Source organism: Phocoena phocoena, chromosome 1 (genome assembly GCF_963924675.1).
Source record: "Phocoena phocoena chromosome 1, mPhoPho1.1, whole genome shotgun sequence".
NCBI classification, from domain to species: domain Eukaryota; kingdom Metazoa; phylum Chordata; class Mammalia; order Artiodactyla; family Phocoenidae; genus Phocoena; species Phocoena phocoena.
Window position 1 is genome coordinate 147,905,813 of NC_089219.1, and position 21,178 is coordinate 147,926,990.

The 21,178-nt window shown below is 41.2% G+C and overlaps 1 protein-coding gene across 1 annotated transcript in view; it reads right to left on the reverse strand.

Annotated features, from left to right (window-relative positions):
- The window catches only part of UTP25 (UTP25 small subunit processome component), a 28,643-nt gene extending 12,738 nt beyond the window's left edge, over positions 1-15,905 (reverse strand). The window contains exons 1-7 of the mRNA XM_065887759.1: positions 15,784-15,905; positions 14,581-14,620; positions 13,680-13,911; positions 11,497-11,667; positions 9,263-9,351; positions 7,157-7,567; positions 4,969-5,188 (exon numbers count right to left, since the gene is read on the reverse strand). Of these exons, the coding sequence (XP_065743831.1) occupies positions 4,969-5,188; positions 7,157-7,567; positions 9,263-9,351; positions 11,497-11,667; positions 13,680-13,911; positions 14,581-14,620; positions 15,784-15,890 (1,270 nt within the window). The 5' untranslated portion in view covers positions 15,891-15,905. The remainder of the gene's footprint in view (positions 1-4,968; positions 5,189-7,156; positions 7,568-9,262; positions 9,352-11,496; positions 11,668-13,679; positions 13,912-14,580; positions 14,621-15,783) is intronic.
- Positions 15,906-21,178: the final 5,273 nt, after the last annotated feature.

Here is a 21,178-nt window from a genome sequence, read left to right on the forward strand (position 1 = left end):
AAACCTTTAGCCAGACTCAATAAGAAAAAAAAGAGAAGGGGCCCAAATAAAATAAGAAATGAAAGAGAAGTTATAACTGACACTACAGAAATACAAAGTATCCTAAGAGACTACTATGAACAATTATACACCAAGTCAGATAACCTACAAGAAATACATAAATTCCTAGAAACACACAATCTTCTAAAACTGAATCATGAAGAAACAGAAAATGTGAATAGATCAATTACTAGTAATGTGATTGAATCAGTAATCAAAAAACTCCCCAAAAACAAAAGACCAGGACCAGAGAGCTTCACTGGTAAATTCTACGAAATATTTAAAGATTTAATACCTATCCTTCTCAAACATATTCCAAAAGACTGAAGAGGCGGAAACACTTCCAAACTCATTTTATGAGGCCAGCATAACTCTGATACTGAAATCAGACAGAAACACCACAAAAAAAGAAACGTACAGGCTACTATGCCTGATAAACATAGATGCAAAAATCCTTGACAATTATTAGCAAACTGAACCCAACAATACATTAAAAGGACCATACACTGTAATCAAGGAGAATTTATTCCAGGGATGCAAGGATGGGTTGACAAAGTGGGTATAGAGGGAATGTATCTCAGCATAACAAAGGCATACACGATAAACCCACAGCTAACAACATATTCAGTGGTGAAAAGCTGAAAGCATTTCCTCTAAAATCAGGAACAAGACAAGGATGCACACTTCTGCCACTTTTATTCAACATAGTATTAGAAATCCTAGCCACAGCAACTAGGCAAGAAAAAGAAATAAAAGATACCCAAATTGGAAAGGAGGAAGTAAAACTATTTTCAGATGACATGATACTTTATGGAGAAAACCCTAAAGACTCCACCAAAAAACTGTCAGAACTAATAAATAAATTTAGTAATGTTGCAGGATACAAAATTAACAAAAATCTGTTGCATTTATATACATTAATAATGAACTATTAGAAAGAGAAATTAAGAAAACAATCCATTTACAATAGCATCAAAAAGAATAAAATACCTAGAAAAAATCTAACCAAGAAGGTAAAAAACTTGTACTTGGAAAACTACAAGGTATTGATGAAAGAAATTAAAGATGACACAAACATGCAAAAATACACCATGCTCATAGATTGGAAGATTTAGTACTGTTAAAATGTCCATACTGGACACCAAGGGGGGAAAGTGGTGGTGGGGGTGGGGGTGTGATGAATTGGGAGATTGGGACTGACATACATATACTAATATGTATTAAATGGACAATAAGAACCTGCTGTATAAAAAAATAAATAGAATTCAAAAATTCAAAAAAAATGTCCATACTACCCAAAGAAATCTACAGATTTAATGCAATCCTTATCAAAATACCCATGACATTTTTCATAAAACTAGAATAATCCTAAAATTTGTAGAGAGCTGCAAAGGACCCTGAATAGCCAAACTGATTATGAGAAAGAAGAACAAAGCTGAAGGTATAACACTACCTGATTTTAAACTACACTACAAGTCTACAGTAATCAAAATTGTATGGTAATAGCACAAAAACAGACACAGTTCAACAGAACAGAATAGAGAGCCCAGAAATAAATCCATATTTATATGGTCAATTAATCTATGACAAAGGAGGCAAGAATATACAATGTGGAAAAGACAGTCTCATCAACAAATGGTGATGGGAAAACTAGACAGCTACATGCAAAAGAATGAAACTGGACCACTAGCTTACACCATCTACAAAAATCAACTCAAAATGGATTAAAGGGCTTCCCTGGTGGCGCAGTGGTTCAGAGTCCGCCTGCCAATGCAGGGGACACGGGTTCGTGCCCCGGTCCAGGAAGATCCCACATGCTACAGAGCGGCTAGGCCCATGAGCCATGGCTGCTGAGCCTGCGCGTCCGGAGCCTGTGCTCCGCAATGGGAGAGGCCACAACAGTGAGAGGCCCGCATACAGCTAAAAAAAAAAAAAAAAAAAAAACCAAACAATCCAATTAAAAAATAGCAGGGGACCTGAATAGACATTTTTCCAAAGAAGTCGTACTGATAGCCAACAGTCAAATGTAGAGATGCTCAACATCACTAATCATCAGGGAAATGCAAATCAAAATCACACTGAGAAATCAAAACTACAATGAGGTACCATCTCACACTGGTCAAAATGGCCATCATTAAAATGTCTACAAATAACAAATGCTGGAGAGGGTGTGTAGAGAAGCGAACCCTCCTACACTGTTGGTGGGAATGTAAGTTGGTGCAGTCACTATGGAAAACAGTATGGAGGTTCCTCAGAAAACTAAAAATATAATTACCATATGATCCAGCAATCCCACTCCTGGGCATATATCTGTACAAAACTATAATTCAAAAAGATACATGCACCCCTATGTTCATATCAGCACTATTCACAATAGCCAAGACATGGAAACAACCTAAATGTCCATTGACAGATGAATGGATAAAGATGTGATACATATATACAATGGAATACTATTCAGCCATAAAAAAGAACAAAATAATGCCATTTGGCAGCAACATGGATGCAACTATAGATTATCATACTAAGAGGAGTCAGTCAGAAAGAGAAAAACAAATACCATATGATATCACTTATATATGAAATCTAAAATATGGCACAAGTGAACCTATCTACAAAATAGAAACAGACTCACAGACCTGTGGTTGCCAAGGTCAGGGGTGAGGAGAGAGAGATGGACTGACAGTCTGGGGTTAGTTGATGCAAACTATTACATTTAGAATGGGTAAACAACAAGGTCCTACTGTATAGCACAGGGAACTATATCCAATCTCCTGGGATATGCCATAATGCAAAAGAATATAAAAAAGGATGTATATATGTGTATAACTGAGTCACTGCCATACAGCAGAAATTAGCACAACATCGTAAATCAACTATACCTACTCCAATTAAAAAAAAAAGAAGAAGAATGTATCAGGTGGCCAGTAAGTGCTGTGATCAAAATGAAATAATATAAAATGATAGGCTGTGATTTTGGAGTTATAAATTCTTACAGCCACCACGTATTATAAGTTGCTATTAACCAAAGCATAGAGAGAAAAAAAAACACAATGAGATATCACCTCAAACCTGTCAGAATAGGTCTTATCAAAAAGACAAGAAATAACAAATGTTGGCAAAGATGTGGAGAAAAGGGAATCCTTGTGCATTGTTAGTGGAAATGTAAATTGGTGCAGCCACTATGGAAAACAGTATGGATGTTCTTCAAAAATTAAAAAAAAAACCACTATACAATTGAGCAATTCAACTTCTGGGTGTTTATCCAAAGGAAAAAAAAAACACTAATTCAAAAAGATATATGCACTCCTACATTCACTGCAACATTTATAATAGCCAAGATATGGAATATGGAAGCAGCGTAAGTGTCCACAGATGATGAATGGATAAAGATGTGGTGTACACACACACACACACACACACACACACACACACACACACACACACTGGAATATTACTCAGCCATAAATGAATGAAATCTTGCCATCTGTGACAACAAGGATAGACCCTGAGGGTATCACAGTAAGTGAAATAAGTCAGACAAAGACAAATATCAATAGCATGTGATTTCACTTAGATGTGGAATCTAAAAAACAAAACAAACAAAAAACCAGACTGATAGATACAGAGAACAGACTGGTGGTTGCTAGAAGGGAGGGCGGGGTTGGAGGGTGGGCAAAATGGATGGGGGAGATCAGGAGGTATAAAACTTCCAGTTATAAAGTGAACAGGTCACAGGGATCCAATGTATGCCATGGGGAATATAGTCAATAATATTGCATTAACTTTGTATGGTGACAAATGGTAACTATACTTATTGCTGTGATAAGTTTGTAAGTTATAGACATTGAATCACTATGTTGTACACCTGAAGCTAATACGTCAATTATACATCAATTAAACAAAAGACATTTATCAGCTGCTTGTTGGCCACCTGCATATGTTCAAAACTAACCATAAGCTCTCATCCCCTTGCACTGCACACTCCAGCCATGCTACAGCCTCTGAATCTTAGGTCTATTTGGTTTATTCACCCTGATGCCTCCACACATGCAGTTTCCTGTCTGAAACATTTTCTCCCACTCTCATCACCCCACTTTGTACCTGGCTAAATCCTACTCAGGTTTCAACTCAGTATGGATGGTACCTCCAACAGAAGGCCTTCCCTAACAGTCCTGTGCCCATTTTGAGTAAGGATATTTGCTTTAAATACTTTAAATAGAACACCCACTATCCTCTAACCATAACACATCTCATCCCATACTGTCTGATTTGTCTTAAGGCTGGACTTGTTTAACAGTAACTTTTAATTCCTTATCTCCAGCTTCTTAACAGTGCCTGGCACATAGTAGATGCTTAATAATTGGTAAATGGGCATACGTGACTAAAAATATTTTCCAGGAACTTTTTCAATGTACAGCCAGTCAAGTACATGGGAGCTGAATGACAGACGAGCAAAAATGTGCAAAGCTGGGTGGGAGTCAGTAAGTCCAGAGTGGAGATAATTCAGGTGTGGGCACTCCACACAGCAGGCAGGAGGTAAGTCCATTATGTACAGATGCTCTAGTTTATTCATCTTCCCCAGACTGACCCACCCAGCCCCATCACCTCCAACTCCCCCAAGAACCCCTGTAGCGTTGACTGTGAGCTACCAGCTATAGGCATGCTGAGACATTTGTTATAAACATGCATGTGCCTTTCATACATGCCTTCACAGACACTCCATCCCATTAGCCAAGTATGTACCCCATTAGCCAAGGCAAGACTCTCTCCTGGCAGACGAGTCGTCTCAAATGCATCCTGGTTCTGCTAGGAGGCTGAGTCAGTGACCCTCTGAAAGAATGCCTAATTCCAGGCTTCTAGCTTCCAGCTATGTGCACCTCACACCTCAGGTCCCTCAGGGTCTCAGTTTTGACAAGGAGGAATTACCAGTCCTGAAGTGGTCATCAATGTTGCCGACAAATACAGCTTCATAATCTTCAGGCCTCTTCAGGTTGGGTGGTCTCTCCTCGGGATCTGAGCCATACTCTCCATTAAACCTCTTTTTGTTGCTTACAATTATTTTCTTCTTGCTGTCGCCCTCAAGAAGACTGATGAAGAGCTGTACCACCCGCAAAGCAGCTTCCCGGAATGGCACCACTATCAGCACCTGTGGAGGGAGTGATGGGCAGCCTTGGACGGGCAAGGGGAAGGAAGGACAGCTCAAGGTAAGCCTGCTGAGGACCTAAGGAGCCCTCTGTCCCGCAGCCCCTGGCCAAGGATCACATCCGTGTCACCCTCTTTACACAGGACCTGGCTCAGTACTGAAGGCTGAGCATCTTTCCGACCCACAGCACCATGTCCTATGGACTTCAATCTCATGGCTCCTTGTGGGGGGGCAATTCTTAAGCAGAACGTAGAAATACTTTTTGAGGTTAAGTCAATGCCTTTAACAGAGGTGTCCATTAGCAAAAACCCAAGGGCATAAACACACAAAGCTCTTTCAGGACAAGAAATGTTACTCATTTCTGTCTCCCACAGAACTTAGTTCAGTATTTTGATCCGTTAGACCCAAGGACTATGCTGAACAAATGAATTAGATGTATTAAGTAGAGAATAAAGCTAGTAAGGAAAGGACTAAAGCATCATTACTTTTTTTTTTTTTTTTTTGCGGTACGCGGGCCTCTCACTGTTGTGGCCTCTCCCGTTGCGGAGCACAGGCTCCGGACGCGCAGGCTCAGCGGCCATGGCTCACGGGCCCAGCCGCTCCGCGGCATATGGGATCCTCCCGGACCGGGGCACGAACCCGTGTCCCCTGCATCGGCAGGCGGACTCTCAACCACTGCGCCACCAGGGAAGCCCGCATCATTACTTTTCTAGTACATTTCCTAGTACATTTTTCAGAAATGATGATAAAGGATTTCTGAAATAAGATATTTCAATGGGAAATACAGGATTCAGTTTTCCAAACATTTCCAAAAGTGCCTAATTTTAACTGTTGAGGAAAAAAACCAGAAGATGCTCAACAAATGATTAACTTCTAACTACTGCTGTGTAAACAATACAGTCAATGGATATAACCCCTGTCAGATCAGGCAATTCACCAAATTCTGAATGTGATTCATGGGTAATCTACCTCATATTCTACTTTGCAATTCTAAATGGAAACAGATAATCTTATTATCCTGATGTTCAAGATTCTGAGGTAGTTTCCCAGAAAGGCACCCAGCACAGCCAGAGGGGTGTAGTCATTCAGTTTGGCACAGTGCAGGGATGATGGATCAGTTTTGAAGAGGGCCAAGTTACTGTCCCGGCTGTCACACTAAGTAAGTGTCTAGGCTTTGGTTTCCCCAACTATCAAACAAGAGGGTTGGACTAAGAAATCTCTAAGAGCCATATCAGTATTAAAATCCTAAAATCCTATTAAGCTCAATGAGAAGAATCTAAGAAGATGAGGCTTCTTCAATATAGACACAGAGGCTAAGGGGTAAGCGGGTATGGGCGGCACAGTACCTAGCTCCAGGACATCATGAAAAATGTAGACAGAATTAAAAGATGTAAGCCCCCAGTCCACTGGAGCTTAGGCTTATGAGCCCACATAAATGTAACCATCACTTTAAGCAGCAATAATGATACAAAGCAAAAACAGGGATTTTGTTTTCCAAGGTTTACATGTTTATGTGGCTTAGTGAAGAGAGTCCTTGGTTCTAGTCCTGTCTCTGCTACTTTTTCCCTGGTTCTCTTTAGCAAGGTCTTCTACGAATCTGGGTCTCTGTCCACAGGTGTAATATGTAGGGATTGAATAAAAGGCTCCTTAAGGTCCCATCCAGCTCTGACAATCACAAAGAAGAGATTTATAGTGGAGTGTTACTTATGTAGGATCAGGGTTTATCTTTAAGGAGAGAATTATCATGGAGGTACCTCCTACTCCAGTTTCCAGTTAGATCTGCTGTTAGAGACAGTCCACTGAGCTGTCTGCAGCACTGCTCTGACATTACCTGGCCCATCTAATACGCTCATTCTTGGACTCATTCATTATTCCAATCATTAAAACATCTGAGAACCTGCTAAGTGCCAGGACCTATATGTTAGTGCCTTACAGCCTCCTTGAGGGCAAAGTTCTGCTGCTGCCACTCACCTTGGGCCTCGTTAGCCCTTGGTCCCTGAAGTCATCATCATCACCCACCCCAAGTTTCTGGCTTCGGCATCTGCTGTTGTTGGCAAGCACCTGGGCGTTGGCTTTGAGGACGTGATTTATCACATGCAGGCAGTACACGTGGCGGATCTCTTCCCCATTCTTGAGGGCAGTCCTTTCTGGGTAGAACAGGTCCCGGTAAGAATTCATAATTAAGAAGAGCTCTTTCTGGAGGGGTGTGAAGGGGCTACTTGAATTTGGGGGACCAGAGAGGAACTGGCTGTTGGTCTTGATCCAGGTGGATTCCAGAGGCTTCTGGAGATGAAGTGACTTTAAGTCAATGTCCTTTGGGGGTTTAAAGGTTTCCAACTGTTGAAACCTGGATGAAAAGACAAGCTGGCCCAGGATGGGCCACTGTGGGAGAAATGATCAAGAACTAAGTTAGAAATGAATTATAGTACCTTACATTCATATAGTGCTTTATAATTTACCAAGGCCTTTCACAACTTACAGATCCTCTCACTTTATCCTCACAACAACCTTACAAGGTAAACACTATAATGCTCTTCTTGCAGTTTAGGAAATGCTGAGATTCAGAGGTTATAGGATTCAGACAAACAGTGGAGAACAGAGCTAAGGGTTAGAGCCCAAGGTTTCTGACTTTAGAAACCTTGTGAGCTATTCACTAGATCAGTGGGTCACAACCTGTCCTGTGGACCACACTGTAGGAAGTCAAAATTTACTCTAGACAAAAGAAACGGGGGCCCGACGGTCAAATAACTTTGGTAAACACCACAAAACCTAATCCCCCTCAGGGAGAGTCACATGCAGATCAGACACTAAAGGTTCTGCTGAGTCCTGTAACAAGGACTCTGTTCCACTTCGTTTGACCCAGAGTTTTCCAAATTTACTTGGACATGGAACAAGGTTTTTGTTGTTGTTTTGGATTTTTTTTTGGAGACATATATTAGAATCGTAAAGAATAATATTTTGTGGCATACCAGTTTGGGAATTTTTGCACTGTAACAAAACTGCTGATCTTAGCAATAAAGAAAGGATGACCTCTGCAAAAAAAAAGAATTAACTATTGATATATGCCAACAACTGCGATGAATCTCCAGGGAATTATGCTGACTGAAAAAAGCCAACCTGTATGATTTTATTTATATAACGCTTTTGAAATAACAAAATTATAGGAATGGAGAACAGATTAGTGGTTACCATGGGTTAGGAATGGGGGAAGGGAGGTGGGTGTGGTTATAAAATGGCACCAGCGAAGAGGAGGGATCTTTGGTGCTGGAAATGCTCTGTATGTTGACTGTGGTGGTGGCCAGGGCAACCTACACGTGATAAAACAGTACAGAACTAAATAACACAAAGGAGCAGGAGCAAAAGTGAGGAAATCTGAATAAGACAGGTAGATTGTATCAGTGGAAATTTCCTACTTGTGATATTGTACTACAGTTTTGTAAGATGCTACCACTGGGGGAAACCGGGCAAAGGGCACATGGGATACCTTTGTATTATTTCTTACAACTGCATCTATAATTATTATCTCAATAAAAATTTCAATGAAACAAGGATGACTAATTCTTATGAATAGCATCAGTGGTGAAAGAAAAAAATCACCGAAAAAAGAAGCAAAAACTGCTCCATACTGAATAATTTAGGTGTGAACTTATCTCAGATATTTCAAACAAATGTAGCAGTAGCTACTGTTTGACTGAACACTTTGTACGTATCTTCCAGTAAAATAAACTACTTTATTTTGATGCAGGCATTACTGTCCCCCTCTAACAGATGAGAACAGTGAAGATTAAAAAGGTAGATTAACTTGCCTTAGGTCATGAGATAGCCCCTTGCAGACGTTGGTCTAAACCCTGGTGTACCTGTCTCCAAAGCATTCTTATCTTATTGGTCCCCACCTTCCAGCTTCCCAGTGCCTTTTCTAGCTATGTCTGTGCCTTACTGGGCTCTTCCAGTCTTCCTCTGTCTTGCTCCCTATCAAGCCATCTGCCACGGGTGTGTATCATACATTCAGGGAAACCACTAAAACCCAAGACCACTCTTTTTCTCCATTTGTGACTGTGATGATGGAACAATGCTTACTTTTAGCTGGTGGGTAGTTTTGGGATTTGTGGCAACAGCCTGGATTTCTTTTTCTTTCAGTTCTTTGTTTACATGTTGTGCAAATGGATCTAATTCAGAAATAAAGAATATTAGAACACTTAGAGCAAATGACAGGGATTTTCCAGTCTTCCCCTGTGAATGACATCCTGTTTTCATGATGTTAACTCATCTTTTTCCCCATCAACTTTCCCCATCATTTATCCCAGTCCAGAGCTTAAAAGTTTCTGACAGGTTCATCTCCCTAAAGCATTTCTTTAATCACATTATTCCCCAGCTGAAAAACCTCTGAAGAAACTTCTCGGTCTGAAATTCAACATACACCTCTAACTTATCTCTCTAATGTAATTTTTGAATTACATGGCTCTCAAATTCTTCTGCCACTGTGGCTTTCCTTCCTTTAACTGAAAATTCTATCCTCTCGTTCACTGCATTTCTATACACCCAAATAGTATCAGTTGAATGTTACCCCCCGACTCACAATAAATAGCTATTTCCCAGGAGCCTACTGTGTCAGGCACAGTTCTGGCTCCAAAGAAGCCATCTCTGGTCCCATATAGAAAGTCATCACTTTCTCTCAAGTGCCCCACCCTGCCCTCAGTTATCCACACCAACACATATATGTGCATGTCCTACCTCACCTAACTAGACTGCAAGATCCCTGAGGGCAGGTTCCATGTCTGATTTAACCTGCATTGGAAGACAAATATAAATGTTCAACACTCAACTGAGGTGAACAAATGATCAAAATGGTAGGGTCATTGCTCAGGGTCAGTGCTCTTCTCTTCCAGTCCCACTCATGTAAGAAGCAAAGTTAAATGACCCATTCAAGGACCCAGGTAGTAAAACTTCAAATGCAGTGCACCTTATATTAAGACCTAAGATAAAGGTGAACAATAGGAAATAAGAATTCTAGGTGATAATATATCAGTACAGACCAAACAACCAGAGAAACTTTAGGATAGTCAAGCCTCCTAATGTTTCCTCCAGCATTTTTTTTTTTAAGTTTTTTTGAGTTCAGAATGCAGTTTGTGCCCAAATTCTACCTGCTACTTCTTCCTCTTGTCTAGAATAGCTAACAGAACCAAAGGAGGATTAAAATTTCAACTTCAATGGCACAGCTGGTTGAAGAATGGCACTGGGACCAAAAAAGGCAGTCAGGACACAGAATGAGACCAACCAGATTTGCCCACCCAGGCACAGGCTAAGACACAGGACCTGAGAGACAGCAGAGCTCTGCCTCAGCCTACCACAGGCTTGTCTAAGTGACAGTCATGGGGACAGAGGCATGGCCCAGAGTGTTCTGTATCTCGACTTTGGCGGTGACAATATACATACTCATATTTGTCAAAACTTATCAAATTACATACTTAAAATGGGTACACCTTGTTGAATGTAATTCATACAATAAAGTTGATTTTAAAGTTAAATTAAAAAGTCGCCTATGGGGACTTCCCCAGTGGCACAGTGGTTAAGAATTTGCCTGCCAATGCAGGGGACACGGGTTCGAGCCCTAGTCTGGGAAGATCCCACATGCCGTGGAGCAACTAAGTCCGTGCGTCACAACTACAGAGCCTGTGCTCTAGAGCCCGCGAGCCACAATTACTGAGCCCGCATGTCACAACTGCTGAAGCCCGCGTGCCTAGAGCCTGTGCTCCACAACAAGAGAAGCCACCACAGTGAGAAGCCCACGCACTGCCACAAAGACCCAATGCAGCCAAAAATAAAGAGAGAGACTGGGGAGACAGTGTGGAGCTTTCTGGCTTCTGAGGTGCTTCCTGGTAATAAGGACCAATATTAGCCACTGCCGGGTCTCACAAATCTGGAAAATTACTGCTCCAATAAGGAAGAGCAAGTGAAGCATAGAGAGAAAAATGCAAAGTACTTTTCTCATCTTTCTCTCCCTTCCCTGCTTGGGGAAAAAAATCAGAAGTCTTCCCCTGACCCCAGCTGTGGATCGTGAGCTTTGGGGAAATGGCCTTCCCTGCCATCATTCTTCAACTGTTTGTTCTCCTGAACAGCCACGCCCACTCCCAACACTGCCTAACCCTGAATAACACAAAAGATCTTGGAGAAGCATTTCTTTCCAGCTCTACATCTAGCTGCTAAACTATCTGTTTCTATTACTGCTCATTCCAATAACAGGAGATTTAACAGGTATTAGACCACAACCACCCATACCAGCTGAATTCAAACATCACGAGCTGTGCTGTGACCTTGTAATGCTTTCAGAGAACAGCTGCCTTCTCTTTCCTCTTCGAGAAAGTTAGTTTCTAGGCTGAAGAGTGACTCATGTTTTGCATCTGTAAACTCCTCTGGGGATTCCTCTGATGTGCCAGGTGGCCCGTGCCCATCTTTTCCCTTAGGGTCAGCAGGTAAGGCCGCATCTGCAGTTTTGATGAAACATATTGTGAAATTATTTACTACTCATAAATATAATTACACTTCTGTTGACAAATGAAATCTAATTCCTTAGGCTATCATTTACTTTTAAGCAAATTCAGGTAGAAGACGTAAGTTTCAAAATTGAGCTTGACTACTGACCCGGTACATGTAAAGATGTTCAAATCAGCGTTGATATAACAAATAACTATAAAAAAATGATTTCGTCATTTCTATCGATGGGGTACTAATTAAATTACCACATATTATTTACAATGGAATACTATGTGATTAAGCTAATGTGAACCCACAGTTACACACGTTATATTATAAAAGAAAAAAAGTAAGTTACAGAAATGTATGAGACCATTATGCACATACACACAAATATATGTATATACTTGTATTCACTCATATATCCATAAAAAAGTAGTCTGGAAGGTTCTATAAAATGTTAAAGGTGTTCATCTCAGGGTGGAGGAGATATATGTTAACTATATTACCCTCTTAAATTTTTACAGTAAATATATATTACTCTTATAATTAAAAAAATGAAACTTTTCAATTTTAAAAACCCAAAACATGAAAGAAAACTGGAAAACCAACAAAATTAAACAAAAAACCCCTAAGTCTGAGGCAACGATTTTTTTATCTGAGTACAAGTGATAAATTAAAATACTAAGAATGGTGTGTGACACCTTAAAGTATAGAAAAAAATACAGTAAGGCAAACAGGCATTAAGATAATAGGATATAAAAAGTTACCCAGATATATTCAGACAATGGACTACTATTCTAGTAATAAAAAGAAATGAATTACTAATATGAACTATGTAGATGAGTCACAACAACATGAGGAGCCAAAGAAGCCACACGCAAAAGGGTACTTATTGTATGCTTCCATTCATATGAATTTCTAGAATAGGAAACACTAATACATAGTGAAAGGAAGCATGTCAGTGGTTGCCTGATGCCAGGCCTGGGAAACTGACTGTAAAAGGACAAGAAGTAACTTTTTGTAGGTATTGAAAGTGTTCTGTATCTTGACTTTGGCGGTGACAATACAGATATACACATCTGTCAAAACTTATCAAATTACATACTTAAAATGGGTACACCTTGTTGAATGTAATTCATACAATAAAGTTGATTTTAAAGTTAAATTAAAAAGTCGCCTATGGGGACTTCCCCAGTGGCACAGTGGTTAAGAATTTGCCTGCCAATGCAGGGGACACGGGTTTGAGCCCTAGTCTGGGAAGATCCCACATGCCGCGGAGCAACTAAGCCCGTGCGCCACAACTACAGAGCCTGAGCTCTAGAGCCCGCGAGCCATAACTACTGAGCCCTCGTGCCACAACTACTGAAGCCCACGTGCCTAGAGCCCATGCTCCACAACAAGAGAAGCCACCACAGTGAGAAGCTGGTACACTGCAACAAAGACCCAATGCAGCCAAAAATAAATAAATCAATAATAATAATAAAAAACAATAGTCACCTAGATGTCTGAGTGAGACAGAGTTCCTTCAAGCTTTCAATCCCAGCTCTTCTCTGAAGCCTCCCCTCATTTACCCTGGCAGCATGTGACCACTTTGCATCTCTTTAACACCTTTTATTTATCGGTTCCATTCAAATTTGATGCTTGAAAAGTTTTGTATATTTTATGTCTATCTTCCATTAAACTTGGTTCCTCTAGTGGAGGAACAATAATGTCTTTCATAAATTGAGACCATTACAAAAACAGAATTATGTTCCCTTTCCTCTCAATCAGGGGAATTTGAACTAGGATTGATGAAATCCTGGAAATCATAAGCAAAAATGTCATTTCTGCATTTTTATGGCCAGAGGGTCCTGTGTTTTCATCAGATTCTTGAAGATATCACAGAGCTCAACAATGTTAAGAATCTCTGCTTTGAATCCATGTGCTTTCACCCAGCTCATACAGTACAAGGCACCATGCCCCTGGGGCAATCTGTCTGTGGTCCCTGCAAAGATGATAAACCCACATCAAAGACACTTACTCTTCTGCATGTCAGTAGACGTTACTGCCGTCTCTTCCTCCACACTGATGTCACTATCGCCATCTTCAAGATTCATTTCTGTCTCATCTATAACACTGTCTTCTTCCTCTTCCTCCTCCTCATCTTCCTTGGAAACATCCTTTAATGTGGCAAGTAGTCTGTTGTAACCAGAAACTTGTTCTGGTTCACTCTCTGCTTCACTTTCAGAACTTGAAGTATCTAAACTCTCTGACTAAAAGGAAAATGGGGATTTTAAAAACAAAAATTATATTGTTCTTGTTGCTACCCCACGTCTATCAGGCCCACAGTGGAACCAAGTTCAGACTTTTCTAAATAAACACTAGCTTTTCTGCAAATATGCAATCCTATCTATTCAACCAAACCTAGCACCAAATTTGTTTAAAACAGCTAATCTAGCTATGATTCTAGAAGCTCTTCCTCTTCTTTGAACTGCTAATGTTCCACATGGAAAGACAGCAAACTAAACACATGGAGCTTTAGGTTATAAGGTGATCTAACCTATGTGTCAGACATTTGGCACCTTTAAAGGAGCAACAGGAAAACTTACAACAAAAAAGTGTAGTTTATTTTTGAGTCTGTGGTAGTGAAATAAGACCTTTGATGATTTTGCACCCTATTTTATGTTAAGCAAACAAGACGTTCCCTCTTAGGATTCACCAAGAGCCCTCTGGTAAGCTTCCTTAACAGGTTCTAACAGGCTTATCTCTCAGGACAGTTCATTTTAACAGACATCTGCACTTAAAACTAAGCAATTATTACTAAAATATAGCTTACATCTAAAATCAAAAAGAGTGGAAATGTAGCCAAACTTTATTACTATATATAATCTTAAAAGTAACAGTCCAGAATCAACTATCATAAAGAAGGTATAAGGCATTACCAGTTGACAAGTCTGTGGTTTTGCTTCCTTTCTGGAAACCCTGAGAAGAAACAGGTAATGTTAAACTTTAACTACTAGCATGTAGCAATTAGGAAAAGTCTAATGATACAACTTTAAATGAACATGGCAGACTATACCGTTATAAATACATTATATCTATTGTCAAGTAAAAACTCCATATGCATTTGGACAGGTTTTGTAACAATATGCCAAATAGATAATAATAGACAAATGAAAAGGTCTAACAAGACCACATGACAAATACTACAGTCACACAGCAACAGGCTCTCATCCAAAAGATGGGAAATTTTGGCAAATAAAAGCCCTCGGGGTTCACCTTTTCTAGCAAATTTCTTAAGTAGACTATCCTTCTAACTGTTGATAAAGCAGCTCAAAGTGGTGGGATGAGCGCTAAGATCATAACTGAGAGTCTGGACACTTATAGAGGAACCCACAACTACCCAAACATTAGTTTCCTCATTGTCATTGAATAGATCGGTGATGTCGAGGGTCCCAAGCAATTCTTTTTTTTTTTTTTAACTTATTTAATTAATTTATTTTTGACTGCTATGGGTCTTCGTTGCTGCGCCCGGGCTTTCTCTAGTTGTGGCGAGCGGGGGTTACTCTTTGTTGCGGTGCGCGGGCTTCTCATTGCAGTGGCTTCTCTTGTTGCGGAGCAGGGGCTCTAGGCTCGCGGGCATCAGTAGTTGCAGCACCCTGGCTCAGTAGTTGTGGCTCGCGGGCTCTAGAGCGCAGGCTCAATAGTTGTGGCACGCGCACGGGCTTAGTTGCTCCGCGGCATGTGGGATCTTCCCGGACCAGGGCTCGAACCCCTGTCCCCTGCGTTGGCAGGCGGATTCTTAACCACTGCGCCACCAGGGAAGCCCCCAAGCAATTCTTTAAAAACATATAAAACGAAAACAAGCTTATAAAATCTCTGCCCAGTCGCCACACAGGAGGCGTGCCGTCTAGCATAAAGCTACCGGCTAAACAGAAGATAGAAAGACCGGTGAAGAACCCCATCTCAGGCGGGAAGCCGCCAGGATTCCCGGGCGAGCTAGGCCGGCGCCGGGGCAGCGTGGGACGCGGCGGGAGCTGCCCTGTCACTATCCCCGGGGCACCGGCGGACCAAACGCGGGGACACGCGGGCTGCCACCGGGAAAGGACGCCGGCAGCGCCGGTCCCAGCCTTGCCTCTCCATACCTGTCATAGAAGGGATGCTCCTCGCCGAAATCTCTTAGATGCTTCTTCTGCTTTTTAGTTAGGGAGTTGAGCAGCTGGCTCTGGCTCCGGCTCCTGCGCTTGCCCATGGGGGAGACGTCAAGTCAGCCAACTTCCAAGAATCGCGTTTTTCACCTGGAAGTAGTCTCGTCAACCCACTCACGCGGGATTTCCGACGGCGCTTTACGGCGGAAGTAGGGTGCCATAAAGCAGACCCGCTTTACGTCGCGCTTGTACGACAGGCGTTAGAACTTCCTGTTTCCCATTCCGCCCCCTAGCGAGGCTCTTTGGAAGCACATACACGCGTGCGCAGCTTTTCTCCGAGTCCTGTAAGGAAGGCCGGCAGGCAGGCTTCGGGCTTCCCCAGGTGGGTAAATGGGTGAGTGTACTTTGTGCGTCTGTTTTGGCTGTGAGAATCAGACTGCATAAACGTGTAGTAACCGAGATGGTTGAATGCAGTGCCTTTATATTATGCCATAATACAAATACCAACTAACATTTAAGGCTGCCGGCGCATCTCAGTTCATCCTCACGACAGTAAACAAATAGGCCTTGTTAATAAGCCTGATATTGGAGATGAGAAAGCTGATGCTTACAAAAGCTTACATACACACTAGCAAGAGAGGAGATGGAAACCACAGGCGACCACAGGCTTTTCCCACTAGGATCTGCCACATGCGTGTGCTATGTGAAGAATGGGGACGCAAGGCTGAGATTCCCGCCCTTACCCTACCCCCTCATTTTCTGAAAGTATTGCAAGGGCCTCTGGTAACAAATCTCTTCTGGCATTTTTCATGTTATAAAAGCAAAAACACATCCGGAGAGGTAAAGTGCCTTTCCTAAATCACCCGGAGAGTCGATGTTAGAGAAAGCAGTAAAACTGAGTAAAGTGTTTCAAAACTGAATTGGGGCAAATTGGGATGGAAAACTTTTAAAGGGTAAGTAACTTTTCTGTATCTGGATCGTGGTGGTGGTTACACCTTGCATACAATTACCAAAATTAATCAAACTGTACCTTTAAAATGGGTACATTTTAATGCAAGTAAATAATAATCTCATTAAACAAAGAGGAAAAAACAATGCAACTGGACTGAATAGAGACAGGCAGAGTGTGCAGGGATACTTAAAAACCACAGGATAAACACAGAGACACTTTTTTTCTAATAGTAACTTACAATGTCAATCATAAACCACAGAATTCACCAGAATATTTAAGGTGAAATAGGAGCCATCAAAGACAGTGTTCACTGGCTCTGCTATGAGAGGAGCGTCTGTGAGAGAATTTGAGCTTTGTCCAATACCATGTCACACCTATAGAAGTCACACTAGAACTATTAAAATCCTATTTTTGTGGTTAGATTCTGGGAGGTTAGGGTGGGGTAGGGAGGCGAGGGGAGGGAGTATCAAGAGAATATGCAACCAGCAGGTAGTGCCAGCAGATGGCCCAGCCAAGAACCCATAAACAAACAGACATCTGTCTTCGGTCTAATTTCAAGATAAAAAGTACAGTCACTTATGTCAACAAAAGGCTGTTTGCAAATGTCATCATACATACTAAGGCGCTATGACAATAAAGTCATACAATGTTTTTTCTCCTCCCACCCTATTCCAAGTGCCCCAGCTTCCCTCCCCAGAGGCAACCAGTTTCTTGGTGTTCTTCCAGAGATCTGCTTTGAAAAGCTATACTCTTGAGCGCTTGATGTGACTCTTTACTCTCTCCTGGTTTCCATGTCATTGTAGTCCTATGGACAGGTCTAGACTGTTCCCAGGTTCAGACAGAACTGTGCCCTAGCTCCACCCAACTGGTCTCATCATTGTCTCACTGAGCCCACTTCTGAAAATATTTGTATTAGCCTTTGACAACATAAAAGGGGATGCTTTGTGAAATTTTAACCTGAGAGTTCGGAATTTAAACATATTTTTCATGCCTCCAGTGAAAGTTCTCTTAGTAAAACCCACACAAAGATGATGCGTGTGCCAACTAGTGAAGGCCCTGGGAAAATTGTAATAAAGGCAAAATTTGTTCTTCCCTTTCTTCTTCCCACACCCAGCCCTTCCTTTTCCCTCCTGCAGGGTTTTCTTTGACCTTTGCCCTCAGGGACTCAGTATTTTCAGGGGTAAAAAACAGTCCAGGAAATAATCTTTTATACTAGTTTGTAAAGAGAGGCTGATGAATTAATGTTACTTGGGTATTTTCAATTCAGGGAGACTCCCTAGGATAACGATCTCAAGGGGTGGGAGGGGGGTGGCTGTCCCTTAGGACAAGATGGTCAGAATATTCAGAAAAGTGTTAGTTTTTCTTTATTAAAAACTTTTTCTTTGGAAAATTTCAAGTATATACAAAAATAGACAAAACAGTATAACACACTCCCATGTTCCCATCCCTCGGCTTCAATGCAAGGCCATCTTGTTTCATTTATATGCCCACCCACTACCCCTAACTCCCGCCCCCGTATTATTTTTGAAGCAAATCCCAGACATTGTATTATTTTATCTGTAAATATTTATTTTTAAATATCTAAAAGATAAGGGTTCTTTCTTTAACATAGCTACAATGGCACTATTTCACCTAAAAAAAAAAGGTGATAACAATTATTTAATATCATCATATAACCAGTCAGTATTCAGATTTCTGATTGTCTCATAATTGTCGTCTTTTTTTTTTTTTACACTGTTAGTTGAACATGTTCTGCTGTTCTCTGTGTTTCTCGTGAATACATTGTGGGATTTAGAACTTTGATCAGATTTCATTATAACTAGTATTTTATACTTCCATCAGGAGGCATATACCGTCTGGTTGCCTTTCATTTTGTGATGTTACCAGTCATTGGTAGTCAATGTCCAAGTTCGTTAATTCATTAGAGGTCACATTCTAATTCTATCATGAGGTGATATTCTATCATTTCTTCTTCACTTACTTGCTGGACTATTTCTATGAAAGCAAGCTTTACCTTCCCCTAAATTTTGCTTACCCAGTGGTGCTGTTTGTATAGGAAAAGCAGAAGAAATGCTTGATTCTCTCCCTTCATTTACTAATTTTCAACACAGAGTCAATTCACTAGATCTTCTAATGTTGACCAATCAAGTTTTCTTTTTAATTTTTAGTATCATTATGAACTCATGGAATTATACAAATTGATGTGTTTTAATCCCTTGCAAATATTATGGTGTACATGATTTGAAAGAGCTTATTTGACATATGGTAATGTATTTGAAAAGACAAACTATGTCCTAATACAAACCACAGAAAGTAAACAGGAGTCTATCTGAGATTCTCAACAGAGTAGGAATGGGAAGGTGGGGAAGGAGCACAATTTGAGGATACAGATCAGATGCTGGGGAAGTTTGAGTTTTGAAATTTATGTGATAGTATAAGTGATAACAAGGGCACATGTGTTCAAGATATGTTGACAGGGAGCCATAAATAATCCAAAGGTATGACTCTCTAATTATGAAAGCTCCGACACCTTAGCTACTGATTTGGGAAGATTCTGGGGAAGGTGTGTGTGCACCCACACATTTGTCTCCTCCTAGATGCCTCAAATCAGTCTCCTCCACCACATGTATGCACACATGTCTGTATACACCCCAAAAGCCATCCAGCCTCTTCCTGAGACTGCTGGCAGAAATCAGTCTCTTGCTACCTGTATAATGAAATGAGCTTGTTTATTCATTAAAAAAAATGTACTAAACACCATGTGCCAGGTGCTGTGCTAGCAGCTGAGGCTGGGGGAAAGAATAAGATCCATTCTGGCCTCTTCAAGGAGCTCTCAGCCTCATCCAGGTATGGATAAGTATGCAGACTATTACGATACACAGTGATAAATGCTAAACTGATAGATGCTGGGTGCTAAGGAAGCAGCTCGGTCGGGGTTTTGGGGCTGCTGGGGGTTGGGGGTTGGGGGGGGAGGGTCATCTGCTGCCTTTGAGCATTTGTCAGTCTGTCACGTTCATTGAACATCGGTATAGAACTTGAGATTAATCTAGATTTTAGGCTGTATGAGTTGTTTCAGCTGACTTCATGGACAGCATGTGTGTGTGTTCACGACAGGATATGAAGGATATAGGGCAACAGGAAATTAGAAAGCTGGGTAGTCATCGGATTCCACAGCGTTTATTGTGTAAGGAGCAATGAGCTTTCTAGGTGGAGCATGTTTTAGATAACGAGATTATGTCTGAAAAGAGAAAAGCTTTGTAATGCATTTCAATGCACTCTACATAACTTGAAAATGTAAAACAGTGTTATATATAGTGCCTACCCTTTCTATTCATCTGTACCCAGAAGAACTGCCCATTGTCACACCCAGAGCCTGGCATAGAGTGACCTGTAATAATTACGTTTCCTCAAGCTTATCAGAGGTTGTTTTATATTAGGCCTAGCCTAAAACTGAAATATTTTATCAGATTATATTCATCTGACTGAGAACAAGGCAAAAATGCTACACTAGAGAGAGGGGATAAAGTTTTACATCCCTCCCTCTAGTGGAATGTTGGTGTAACTACATCCTGTTTTTCACATTTTTCTGGCAGAGGCTTAGCAGGCAAACTTTCATTCATTCATCAAACATTTTCTAAACAGTTACCATGTTCCTGTCATAATGTTAGGCATTAAGGATTTAAAAAGCTCAGACCTCAGGCTTTCCCCTTGAAGACCTTTGGGGAAACAAAGCAATTAACAAATAATTACGTTGTCATGGGCTAGATTAGAAGGGTGTCTACAAAGGGTTTTAGGAACCCAGAAGATAAAGGAGCTCCTCTTGCTGTGGAAGAGAGAGGAAAGGTCATGGGGAGTTGCACAGAGGAGGCACTGAGTTAGGGTTTCCTGGGAAAGAAGGTTCCAGGGAGTGGGAGTAGCATGAGCAAGGTGGAAAGATGTGTTTGGAGAACTGTCTGTGGTCCCTGTTGCTGAGGTGGGTGGGTGGGAGTAGAGAGGTTGGAGAGACGGACAGGTGAGGATTCAGCCCACTAAAGGCCTTGCGTGCCTTGCTGGGGCATTGAGGCCCAATCCCATGTAAGGTGAGGAGCCCTTAAAGGATTTCAAGCAAGGGGGTTATGTGAACCGATTTGGACTTTAGCGAAATCACGGTGATGTCTGTATGGGTGACAAGGACATTAAATCTTCCTTTCCGACGCCTTCCTGGAGCAGCTGGTTCGCTACTGATGCTGCCCACTTCCAAAAGACTTTGGAGACTTTTTCATGTTTTTACCAAAGGCTTCCTCCCACTTCTCAACATTTCTTGAAACTAGTATTTCAAGTCTCTCCTGATAGAATTATCCTCAGTGGAGACTGTAGTGAATTCACTTTGTGAAATCCACGCCATCCATGCTAGTTCCTGTGTGGGGCGTGGATACAACATGAGGGGATCGTAGGGGCCAA